A 12,675-nucleotide genomic window follows, 5' to 3' on the forward strand; every position below is an offset into this window, starting at 1 on the left:
GTGTGCCCTTCTCCTTCCATGTGCCACCCTGAGTCAAGAGCAAATATTATAATATAACACAAAAATAAAGGTACTTTTTTGGTTCAAATCCCAGCATAACTGGAAAATCACTAAGGGCTCTTGGGCAAGGTCCTTAATCCCCTAGTTGCTCCCGGTGTGTAGTGGGCGCCTTGTCTGGCAGCACCCTGACATCGGGGTGAATGTGAGGGATTATTGTAATGGTCCAGTCACACGGCATACGACGATTCCTGAATGAAGGAAAAAAAAAGTAAAAAATAAAATAAAATAAAAAAAAATCACAATTTGTTGAGAAAAGGTGAACGAACGAGCTTTATCATCGGATAGACTGCAAATCAAGAGTGCAAAAGGGATGAAAGAGGAATGAAACGTAATCAAAGCTAACGTTGATCTCGTCACTTTAAACGAAACGCGCCTGGAGCCAATGCTGGAGCAGTGTGTGTCTGCATCTCTGAGTTCCAGGACTCGGCGCTGGGACGGAGCTCCATAAAAGCGCTCAGAAACCAGCTTTTGTACTGTGTGAAAACATTCAACTGGTTGAACGAAGTCAAACGTTAACCTAACGTTACAAAAACTAAGAAAATGATAAGAAACCATCAAGAACGACAGCAAAACAAACTACAGACGAATTGAGGTTCGACAGTTTATAAATCCTGTCGAAGCGACGGGTGCAGGAATGAAGCTGAGCGAAGGTTAAACGATGGCAACGAAAGTCAACAGAAGTCCAGATTTCTTGTTTTGTTAGGGCTTCATTGCCCTTCGTTAAGTGCCGTGTGACCGGGCTATAAAGCGCTTTGAGCGTCTGTTGCAGATGGAAAAGGGCTATATATAAATGCAGTCCATTTACCGTTTCTAATAACTACATTTCACCACAAAGTACATTTTTTGTATCTTCTGAAAAATTAAAAGGGGTCAGACCTTTAAAGAACTTGATTTGCCCCAATTCTGCACAAGCTGTAGCTCCATCCTGAGCCAGCGTTTATACCCTTCATTTCATGTCATCCTGCCATCGAAATGCATTTTGACTTTTTGTATTGATGTGGTGGTGAGTCTTGTTGCCTTTTTTTCACACCTAGATGAGGTCATGGTGGTGGTGTAAAAGAGTTTCTACAACATGGTTAGCGGGGAACTTTTTCTAGCCAAATGGCCCCAAACCGTCAGGTGCTACAGGTGGCGGTGGTTCGGCTCATAGAGCTTGACAATTGCTGAAAGTGGAAACCGCGCTTTATCCTTTGTGATGGAAGAGGCTGGGACTTAAAAGCGACTTTTGGTGTCACTCTTCAGCTTCGGATACAACAGTCAAACCCTGCCCTTATTTATTGCCCATCCAGTCTCCCGCTGCCTTCACTGCGCTCTGGATTTCTCAGGAAATTAAAGTTTTTCTTTCAGCTGATGATAAATGCAATGACTTTCTTTCTCCAACAGGGATCTCAGGGTTTCCAAGGCTTCCCAGGTGCCAACGGAGAGAAAGGAACACGGGTATGTTGGTTAGACTTTGTCTTTTCATTCGGGAAAGAATCGGATCAATACAAATGCAGTACTACAGCTACACATTTATTAATATAGCAGAAGAGGCATGTTCCTAAAATAAAGCTTACAAGGATGGGAAGACAATTGCAGTCATCCTTCATTACCGCTTACACAACTCATACTATCAACTTTGTGGCACTTCGGCACCGCAACGTTCTTTGTTTAAGGGATGGCCCATTAGTTTGCCTGTAAGAGTGATGTTCAAAACACAGAGCTTTTTATCTTCACAAGCCATTTGTGCAGTTTATGAGACCCAAGAGAAAGGAATAATAGCGCTATTAGAACAGTGTTTGTTTTTGTTTTTTTTTATTTCAAAGCCACACAATGTTAAAATTGTTTTTCTCATTAAAGATGAATGCAGCTCTGTAATTGTTATGTTGCTGTAAATTCATTGTATTGTGCAAATTAAAATGTTCTGTTCCAAGGTAATAATTGCTTTAATAGAAGGCACGGTGGGAAAAAAGTTGACGAAAAATTTTTAAACAAGGATTTCCAAAGTGTGAGCTCACTCATTGTCATGAAATCACTTGCAAACGATACAACATTTCCTAATTGCCTCCTGTACTGTAGAAGACGCAACCCTTTAGGCATCTAAGTGCCACTCTGTGGTCCTCATGTGTTCTTTGTGCCAACAGGGAACAGCGGGAAAACCCGGCCCACGTGGACAAAGAGGACCAACGGTTAGTCTTACTCAGCAGACCCGCGCTCATATACAGATGGCACATTTGGCACCGGAGCAGAAATGGAGATTCAGGCTCAACCTTTCAGCAAAATCCAAACTGAAGCAACTGTTCAGAGCATTATATGTGTTTACTGTCACAAGTACGTCAAAGACAATTCTCCACAATGTTCACGTGGCACTTCCTCTTCGTTATTCCAGGGCCCACGTGGAGAGAGAGGGCCAAGAGGACCCACAGGAAAAGCTGGACCAAAGGTGCAGAAATGCTTCACTGACACTTAAAATGAGGCGTATTATCCACCAAAATATTATATACATCACCAAGCATCATAAGTCCTAGCAAAAATTGTACTTTGACAGTCTGGTGGTATTTCCACAAAATAATAATAATAATAATATTAATAATAATAATAATAATAATAATAATAATAATAATAATAATAATAATAATAATAATAATAAAACCTTGATACACCTTAAAAACACAACCACCCCATCCAAAAAATTTTAAATAATAATCTATTTACACTGTTTTTTTAAACTTTACACTGAACCTCAAAAGAAAAATGCTGCATATAGTATATCTGCTAGCCAAAAATGCTACTTAGACACTAAGATGATACACCTTAAAAACACAACCACCCCATCCAAAAAAATTAAAATAATAATCTATTTTACACTGTTTTTTTAAACTTTACACTGAACCTCAAAAGAGATATACTGTATATAGTATATCTGCTAGCCAAAAATGCTACTTAGACACTAAGATGATACACCTTAAAAACACAACCACCCCATTCAAAAAATTAAATTAATAATCAATTTTACACTGTTTTTTTTTTTTTTTACTTTACACTGAACCTCAAAAGAAATATACTGCATATAATATATCTGCTAGCCAAAAATGCTACTTAGACACTAAGATGATACACCTTAAAAACACAGCTACCCCAACCAAAACATTTAACATAATAATCTATTTTACACTGTTGTTTTTTTTTTATCTTACACTGAACAGCAAAACAAATATACTGCATATAGTATATCTGCTAGCCAAAAATGCTACTTAGACACTACAATATAATACACACTAAAACACCGCCCCCCACCACCGGATTAAAAAAAAAAAATCTGTTTTAAACTGTTTATTTATTTTACAAATTTGTTTTATGTTGAACCTCAAAAGAAATAGGCTCCAGATAATATAGTCACTAGCTACTGTTAGCGCTACTGAATGGCAATACGTTATGTGGACACCTAATAAAACAAACAAACAAACAAACGCAGGAATTAAAGCTCTTTTTAAATTATATATTTATTTCAGAGGTGAAAATAAATGAGACAATGAGGTCATACATATGAAAATAAAAAGAAAAAAATTGCTTTAAACTTATCTCTCTATTTGTGTTGGGTTCATCTAAAAAAGGAATGCAGGTATTGATACTACTGAATTCTTCGTAGACATTCTGGTGATACATCCCAAAAATGACAAAAACACCAACAATAACAGAATCTGTTTTCTCTTTGATGTACTGATTTGTTTCAGATTGAAAAGCAGATAGAATGATACTAGTGAAGTTGACGTAGTGAGGTGATACATCTTAAAATAAATAAATAAAAATCTTGTGTGGGGGCTTAGATGCATAGGGACTGGACCATTTCCACCAGTGTTTTTTTAAACTAACGCAAGCAAATAAACAAAAACTAGGAGAAAATCAAGGGCTAAGAAGTACCATTGGGCAAGGACTCAGCTCTCACTGATCTGGATTTGTACTCCAACCTACCACAACATTTCCAAACTGTCCACTGACTGTAATTTTGCTGCCTCTGAGTGCCGTTGATGTGATATTTGTGCATTTGGTGTGTTCAGGGTAACTCAGGAAATGACGGCCCACCCGGTCCGCCCGGTGAGAGGGTATGTGCCACCACGCTGCCATCACTGACCATTCATACCTCATGTCTGTTTCCATTAGTGACACTTGATGACTGACTACCAACAATTTTTTTTTGTTTTTTATGCTTGCTTCAGGGTCTGCCAGGAGCTCAGGGACCAACAGGTTTTCCAGGACCAAAAGGTCCTCCTGTGAGTTCAAGCCACACATCACACCAGGCTCTGTGTTTAAAAATATGATACTTTTCTATTTGTCAGTCTGCATACTAACAATTATGGATTTACGTATCTTCTTAAAAGGGACCTGCGGGGAAAGATGGACTTCCTGGACATCCTGGGCAGAGAGGAGAGACTGTTAGTAACCCACTGTGTGCTCAGCATTGATTCATCTGTTCTCTGCTAATGAGCTTTGTGCCAATTCTCTTTGTTTTTTGTGTTTTTCTTTTATACACAGGGCTTTCAAGGCAAGACTGGACCTCCAGGTCCACCAGGTGTAGTTGGACCTCAGGTGAGTCATGCTCTAACAATCACATGGCTTTCATCTTGATACATATTGCATTATTGATTAGTTTTTTATTTATTATTATTGACTGTTATTGTTGTATTTTGCTACAGTGTACATAATTTGTGGGAAAATGTCTGGGAAATTATCTCTTGATGCTTACCCAATAGATATACTCTCTGCAGAGTAGACAAGATGTTTTATGGTTGTTTGATTCATAGATTTCCATATTCAACAGGATTAATGGTTTTTCCTTGTGAACACAAAAAAGTCATTCACAATACTTGTGGATATTTCACAGTTTGACTCTTAGTGCCCCTGACATTGGCCCATTCCACTGTATTGTTGTTTGGTGCGTATGCATGATATTGTGGCAGAGGTTTTTTTTTTGTTTGTTTGTTTGTTTTTTGTTTTTTTCTTGTTTACAACATAAGTCATTGACAAGATCTTATACACAGTTGATACATACCACTGGTGACTAGATGACCTTTTAGATTTTAGGGTTGTTTAGTGCATATATTTGTGTCTTGATACTTACACTATAAGTGCATACAAAGGTAAGCTGTTAGCATTTTAGGATTGTTCAGTCCATATATTTGTGCCTTAATGAGGGTGAAATGTGTTTTTTTTTATCTTGTTCAGAATATAACTCATTAAAATGTCTTGTTGGCACTTGATACTTACACTATAAGTGCATACCAAGGTAAGCTGTTAGCATTTTAGGATTGTTCAGTCCATATATTTGTGCCTTAATGAGGGTGAAATGTGTTTTTTAATCTTGTTCAGAATATAAGTCATTAAAATATCTTGTCGGCACTTGATACTTACACTATAAATGCATACAAAGGTAAGCTGTTAACATTTTAGGATTGTTCAGTCCATATATTTGTGCCTTAATGAGGGTGAAATGTGTTTTTTTTTTATCTTGTTCAGAATGTAACTCATTAAAATGTCTTGTCGGCACTTGATACTTACACTATAAGCATACACCACATGGGAAGTAGGTGCGCTGTTACATTTTAGGATTGCATTTGTGCCTTAATGAAGGTGAGGTGTGTTTTTTTCTTGTTCAGAATATAACTTATTAAAATATCTTGTTGGCACTTGATGCTTACACTATTGGTATATACCACATAGGAGTAGGTGAGCTGTTACATTTTAGAATTGTTTAGTGTGTATACTTATTTTATCTTAATGAGAGTAAAGTATTTCTCTTTTGAAGAAGACAGCTCACTAGCAATAAACTGTAGACAGTTGATACTTACACCATAAGTACCACCTGGAGGTACGTGAACTATAAGAATTTAGGGTTGTTTAGTGTATATATTCATATTTTAGCGAGGATGAAGTATTTTGTTGTTGGCTAGATAAGTCATTAACATTACCTTGTAGACCAGTGTTTTGCAATCCTGGTCCTCAGGACCCAAAACATTTCCTGTTTTCCTGTCTTCCCTCCCTAAGTGCACATAATGATGCAAACTGGTTTATTGTTCAGCCTGATGTTGTTGATTGGATGAACACACCTGGCTGAGCTAATCTTCCCTCGGTAGATTAGGGAGAAATGGAATATATGTAGCGCTATGGGACTCCAGGATCAGTATTGGGGAAGTGCTGTTGTTGATAATACATTATAAGTACCCTCGAGGAGGAGGTGAGCTAAGAGATTTCAGAGTTGTTTAGTGTAGCTACTGTATTTGCATTGTAATGAGGGAAGTTTTTTTGCTTTTGATACTTACACCATAGGTACACCCTGTGCCATAGATGCTTTGATTTCTGAGTTTCTGCATCATATATTTGCACATTATTGAGGATTAATTGGCAGTGTCTCCTGTAGGATGGAGACAAATCACAAAGAATTACAGTATTTGCAGTGTAGTAAAGTTAGCAGTGTGTTAATCCAATTGTATTTATGTTCTCCCTGATAAAAAAACAAAAAATCACTAAAAGCTGGCTTGTGTTGCTGATCGTCTTTCAAATTCACAATGAGATGTTCATCTGTGATGTGTGTCACAGACTGTTCCTTCCAGCCTCTGTATTAATGCCAAATGAGAATCATAGCCGATGATAAGCGAGCTGTTTGTGGCCTTAATGACTAGTAGTCCGCCCACATAGCAAATGTTCAGCCTGCTCCTGCCATCTATTACAATTCAGCCTGAAATTATCATCACAAAATTGCTATTTTTTTTTTTTGCAAACATTTGCATTTCTGCAGTTTATGAAACCATTAAGAAAAAGATTATGATTAAGATTTTTTTTTTTACCTGAGGCCATCAGCTATGCATCCGTCTGACCAACCATCTGTCCGTCCAACTGTCCGTGCGTCTGTCTGTGCTCAACATAAGTCCAGTCCTATTACTGCCAGAGTCTTCAAATTGACAGCATTCTTGAGACACAGACCTTGGACAAGTTCGAAGATAGCTAACCTTGACCTATTTTAAGAGGTTAAAAAGTCACATTCTGTACCTAATATTATGGTATGATCTTGCAGACGTTAGCATGGTGACGTCACTTCCTGGTGTTGCTAGCTGCTTTGTTTAGTTTTTTGCTAGAAATAACACCATTTCATGCGTTATGTAAAAGCGAGCAAGAAATAAACACTGCTTTTGTAACCTGATAACACCTCTGTAAGGATTTACAAAACATTTAGCAGTCATTAGCGTGGTGACGACACTTGGTTTCGCTAGCTGCTAACTTTACTTCATTTTGGCTAAATATAACAACGCTCTTGTCATATATATTATATAAATGCAGGAAAATAAACATTTCTAAAACTAAAAATGCTGTTTTTCTAACCTGATAACACCTCTGGAAGGATTTACAAAACATTTAGCAGACATTAGCGTAGTGATGTCACTTCCTGGTTTCATTTATTTATTTATTTCACTTCTGATACTCTCTGTGCTTCTACCCTGTGTGCTGCTACACAATGCTGCTGGAATCTCAATTTCCCTGAGTCTTCCCAAGGGATTAATAAAATTCTACCTAACCTAATCTATTCTGATCTAATTTACAAAACATTTAGCAGATGCTAGCATGGTGGCATCACTTCCTGGTTTTGCTAGATGCTAACGTCGCTTCTTGTTTGGCTAAATATTGCACCGTTGGTGTCATAAATTATGTAAACGTTCGCGAGAAATAACCACTTCTAAAACTGAAAACGCTGTTTTTGTAACCTGAAAACACCTCCGGAGGGATTTACAAGACATTTCAGGGACGTCAGCATGCACGCTAACTTCAGCTAACTCAAAGCTAACTTCCGTTCTTGTCAAAAGCTCATGTACACATACGCGCATGTCGTCCTGCAGACAGCGTTAAAACGTAAATATCGTTTATCATTGATGTAACATGATAACACCTCTGGAACGATTTTACAAGATATTTTGCGGATATCAGCATACACGCTAACTTCCGCTAACTCAAAGCTAACTTCCACTCTGGTCAAAAGCTCATGTACACACACACGCGCGCACACCCTCCTGCAGATGACGTTAAAACATAAATATTGTTTAGGATTGATATAACATGATAACACCTCTGGAAGGATTTTACAAGATATTTTGCGGATATCAGCATACACGCTAACTTCCGCTAACTCAAAGCTAACTTCCACTCTGGTCAAAAGCTCATGTACACACACACATGCGCGCACGCCCTCCTGCAGACGGCGTTAAAACAATAATATTGTTTATGATTGATTGATAAAGGGGCTTCATTGAACATCTACAAATTGTATGTAAAATAATAAAATCTTAATATTTAATTAAAAAACTACAAATTATAAAGAAGACAATGCTCATACGGCTGAAGGTATTTTAGCATTGTGTTATTTATTTATTTATTTTTTTAATTAAAGGGACCCACAGGTGAGACTGGACCAATGGGAGATCGGGGCCACCCTGGACCACCAGGACCTCCTGGAGAGCAGGGTTTACCAGGAGCAGCAGGGAAAGAAGGAGCCAAGGTAAATTCTGGAGCTTCATTTCTTTTTAAAATTCAGAAAAACACACTTATGCCAAATCATACTGGTGATTGAACAGAAACACTCGTATGTTGCGCCATCATGTTACATTTTACAGTTTTAATAGGTTTGTCCTTTACCTTGCAGGGAGATCCAGGCCCTGCTGGCCCAGCAGGTAAGGATGGCCCTCCTGGGCCAAGAGGTTTCTCCGGAGAGCGAGGTCTGCCCGGTGCTGTGGTTAGTATTGCAGTTAAATGGCTTCTTAGAAATCCAATATCTGTCACAGCTTGGTTATTGCGTAACAGTTCTGGACTGTTATACTGTCATAAAGATGTGGTGAACCTCAACTGTCAGACATGATTTGAGATCCCTGGACGGTTTTTTTGAAGAACAGTTGCACTGTTTACTTGGGTAATTTAACATTTTAAATTCTAACTTGGCAGTGTCATAGCCTGGTAGTTATTTAATTAAAACTTATTTTCTGTTTGCAAATGTCAAGGAAATTAGTGAGAGAAATAGCTTCCTGCTCCCTGATTGGGATTTCATCAATGAGGGATGCACCTGTTTCATGTGTAAATAAACTGAAATGTGTTCCCCTCACGTTTGTTTTCTGAAGACTTCATTTTTTTCGTTCTACAGGGGGCTCACGGTCTGAAAGGCAACGAAGGTCCTCACGGCCCACCTGGTCCCGCTGTGAGTACAAACCACTACTTCAGTCAGTCTGCTTTTTTAACACATTCCCACCTTCCATGTCCTGTGTCCGATATCTGGGAATTGGGCTGACAACAAAGTTCCATTCCTCAGCTGTTCCAGATGCTTGCATAATATAATGATATGCATCGTTTTCTACTTACGTAAGAGTGATTGCTGTCAAGTTTACATTTAACCGCAGTACTTCTGATGACTGGTGTTTTAGGGTTCGCCTGGTGAGCGTGGTCCTGCCGGTCCAGCTGGACCTACAGGTCTTCCAGGACGGCCTGGCCCCCAGGGACCTCCAGGCCCTGCTGGAGAGAAAGGTGGACCGGTAAGAACATGAAGTGACTGCTGTGTATTTAACATTAAAAAGGCAACTTTTCTTCTGTGATGGCTGAAATGTGTTATTTATGATACAAAAACATCATTTTAGGGAGAGAAAGGACCTCAAGGACCAGCTGGAAGAGATGGCATTCAAGGGCCTGTTGGTCTGCCAGGTCCTGGAGGCCCTCCTGGACCACCTGGAGAGGATGGAGACAAGGTATCTTATTGATAACATTGCCCATGTGAAATGAGGCTATCCAACAGAAGTGGAAATCCTCCAGTGCAATATCAAAAATATACTAGTAAACTTGATAAAACATCGGACACATTGATTTAGGGTTGTGGCTCCTTCAGTAGGAACTTTGACATCTTTCCACCTATTGTCCCAAGTATTCCTTGCAGTAGATTTTTGCAGAATGTTCAATCTACAGCTTTGCTTGTTGTGCCGTATTACTCCTTGACCAAATATTTTGAAATGTGGTGAAAATTCATTGTAGGACGTTAAACACTATATTGACGTTAATGGAGTTTCCATGCATGTTGTAAGGAAATGCAATCAATTATATTAGTAGGGCAGCATAGCAAAACAGTTGTGCATTCTTGGATAAAAGCATCAAATTTGGCACACATATTCTAAATTAATTATTGTTTATTTTCAGATATAGGGCCATTCTGAAGCTGACCTCTAATGAGCTACAGGGGTCAATAAAGAATTACACAGGGGTCAAAATCTTAAAATGCTCCAATCATGTTGAAACCTATACTACATTATTTGTCTAATCATAATGATTCCAAAAAGGTATAGTTTGGACTATCTATGACTGAATGTTCTGGAGTTATGGGGTAAAAACAGCAAAAATGGTGACAAAGGTCAGTTTCAGTTTGTACAGGGGTCAAAAGTTAAAATTGCTCCAATTTTGATAAAAAAAAAAAGTGATGCAAATTATTGGTTGAAATAAAAGGATTAATAAATGGAATAGTTTTGACAGTGTTAAATGTTTGGTCTCCAAAGTAAAGGTCAAACAAGTTCGACGTCCATTAGATTCTATGACATGTGGCATATGTTACTCCGTAACACGATATCTACGCATGACAGATGGTGCAAACTATTCCTTTTTAAAACCCAATTAACTCAACAAATAATATGCATCATTTTTTATCAAAATTGGAGGAACTTTAAGTTTTGACCCCTGTACAAACTGAACTTGACCTTTGTCACAATTGTTGCTCTTTTTACCTCATAACTCCAGAACATTCAGTCATAGATAGTCCATACTATACCTTTTTGGAATCATTATGATCAGAAAAATAATGTGGTATAGTTTTCAACCTGATTGTAGCATTTTAAAAATTTGACCCCTGTGTAATTCTTTATTGACCCTTGTAGCTCATTAGAGGTCAGCTCCAGGATGGCCCCATATGTGAAACTAACCATTCATTAATTTAGAATATGTGTGCCAAATTTGATGCTTTTATCACAAAATGCACAATTGTTATGGAAATTTGAGTTAAGCTTCTCCACTATATTGGAGGTTATCGATAAAATGACAGCACCAATGACCAGTCACATTGCTTCCGACAATAGTGTCAATATCGCCACACTAAACACCTCTGACATTGTTTCCACCCTGTTACTATAATTACTGCACAAACCAAAGGATGTCCCAAGGGTCTGCAGGAAGCTGCTTTGGAAAACTCAGCATTTTTCTTGATTCCGAAGGACACTTAAAGGAGAATTCTGATATTTTCCAATATAGGCTCTTATTTTAAATATTTTGGAGATCAACTTTCTACTCTGTAGAAAAAATGAATTTAATCATTGCATGATGGCTTTAGAATGCCAACTGTGCCACAGGCTAACCAGCTAATTAATGTTATCAGATGGGGCAATCACAAATACTCAGAGTAAACCTTGTAGGGTGGCGCTGATGTCCACTGAGTTGTTACAAGTTGACTGACCAAGAGGGGCTTCTTCTGTCAGTCCAGTGCTCTCATCAGCCAATGACTGTAATAATCAATCAGTCGACAGCAGTGCCAGCTGGTGTCTAAGAGGAAAAGGTAATACGCTATACAGGTGGTCATCTTAAAAGGTTTTTCATCTCTACAGTGGCTATTAGAACCAGTTTTTGGTGAATGTTTCTGATTGCCCCCAACCAAAAACATTAATTAGCTAGTTAGAATGTAGTGGTGTTTGATTCTAAGTCCAGAAATTGTCCATTAAATTCATGTTTGGACAGCGCGAAAACATGACCAAAAAAACAAAATGTATAAAAATAGAGCCTACGTTGAAAAATATTGGAGTTGTCCTTTAAGTTGCAAGATGACAACTGAGTTTGCAACAACAGAAGATCTGGATTTGTAGTGAACTGTACCAAGCTCAGTCAGACAACTCACATTTGGGACTATTAATTGCAACAGGGGAACATAATTGGCTCTGACCTCATCACTCCCTGGAGATTATTTCTTGTGATATTTGGGAGTGATGATGAGGTGTACCTATTTCCCCTGTTGGTGTCTACAGGTGCATACTGGGGTGGAGGCAGCAATGTTAATGCAGCAGCGGTGGTGTTGACAGATAGATGTCAAAGCGAGGACATCGGCATCTTAAATAGACCTCCCAATTTGAAGGGAGTGTTTAGTAGAATATGTGGAGTGTGTTTAATTCATTATACAGGGTGTGCGACATGTCAAGTGTTGCGTTGGAAGTTTTGTTCAGCATATAATAACGTAATATTTTCAAGTTTTTGCTAATTTACAATACAAGTGCACACTACCAACTTACAAAGACGCAAAACTTTGCAGTTGAGATCCAGTTCAGATATCTTCTAATCTTTTTCCTTCCTTTAAAAAGTCTACAGTGAAACTACTTCACGTTTGAATTGATTTTAGATCTTTGCAAGGTGAATTTGCCTCAGCTTTACTTTCTGAGCTCATATAATTTGTGGAAAAATGAGTTTATGGTAGTGACAGGAGGTGTCAAAGTGACCCTTTAGTATTCAGAAGCAGGACCGATTCGTCATAACATCTAAAACACTCTACAGAAGGATCAACAAGATAATCTCTTATCATTTGAAGGATGC

General features: G+C 38.3%; 1 protein-coding gene across 1 annotated transcript in view; it reads left to right on the forward strand.

Moving 5' to 3' along the window:
- The window catches only part of col5a1 (procollagen, type V, alpha 1), a 247,044-nt gene that overhangs the window by 197,235 nt on the left and 37,134 nt on the right, over window positions 1–12,675 (forward strand). The window contains exons 32-43 of the mRNA XM_034192658.1: window positions 1,444–1,497; window positions 2,184–2,228; window positions 2,429–2,482; window positions 4,098–4,142; window positions 4,257–4,310; window positions 4,419–4,472; window positions 4,573–4,626; window positions 8,474–8,581; window positions 8,726–8,815; window positions 9,218–9,271; window positions 9,495–9,602; window positions 9,705–9,812. Of these exons, the coding sequence (XP_034048549.1) occupies window positions 1,444–1,497; window positions 2,184–2,228; window positions 2,429–2,482; window positions 4,098–4,142; window positions 4,257–4,310; window positions 4,419–4,472; window positions 4,573–4,626; window positions 8,474–8,581; window positions 8,726–8,815; window positions 9,218–9,271; window positions 9,495–9,602; window positions 9,705–9,812 (828 nt within the window). The remainder of the gene's footprint in view (window positions 1–1,443; window positions 1,498–2,183; window positions 2,229–2,428; window positions 2,483–4,097; window positions 4,143–4,256; window positions 4,311–4,418; window positions 4,473–4,572; window positions 4,627–8,473; window positions 8,582–8,725; window positions 8,816–9,217; window positions 9,272–9,494; window positions 9,603–9,704; window positions 9,813–12,675) is intronic.

Source organism: Thalassophryne amazonica, chromosome 17 (genome assembly GCF_902500255.1).
Source record: "Thalassophryne amazonica chromosome 17, fThaAma1.1, whole genome shotgun sequence".
NCBI lineage: Eukaryota > Metazoa > Chordata > Actinopteri > Batrachoidiformes > Batrachoididae > Thalassophryne > Thalassophryne amazonica.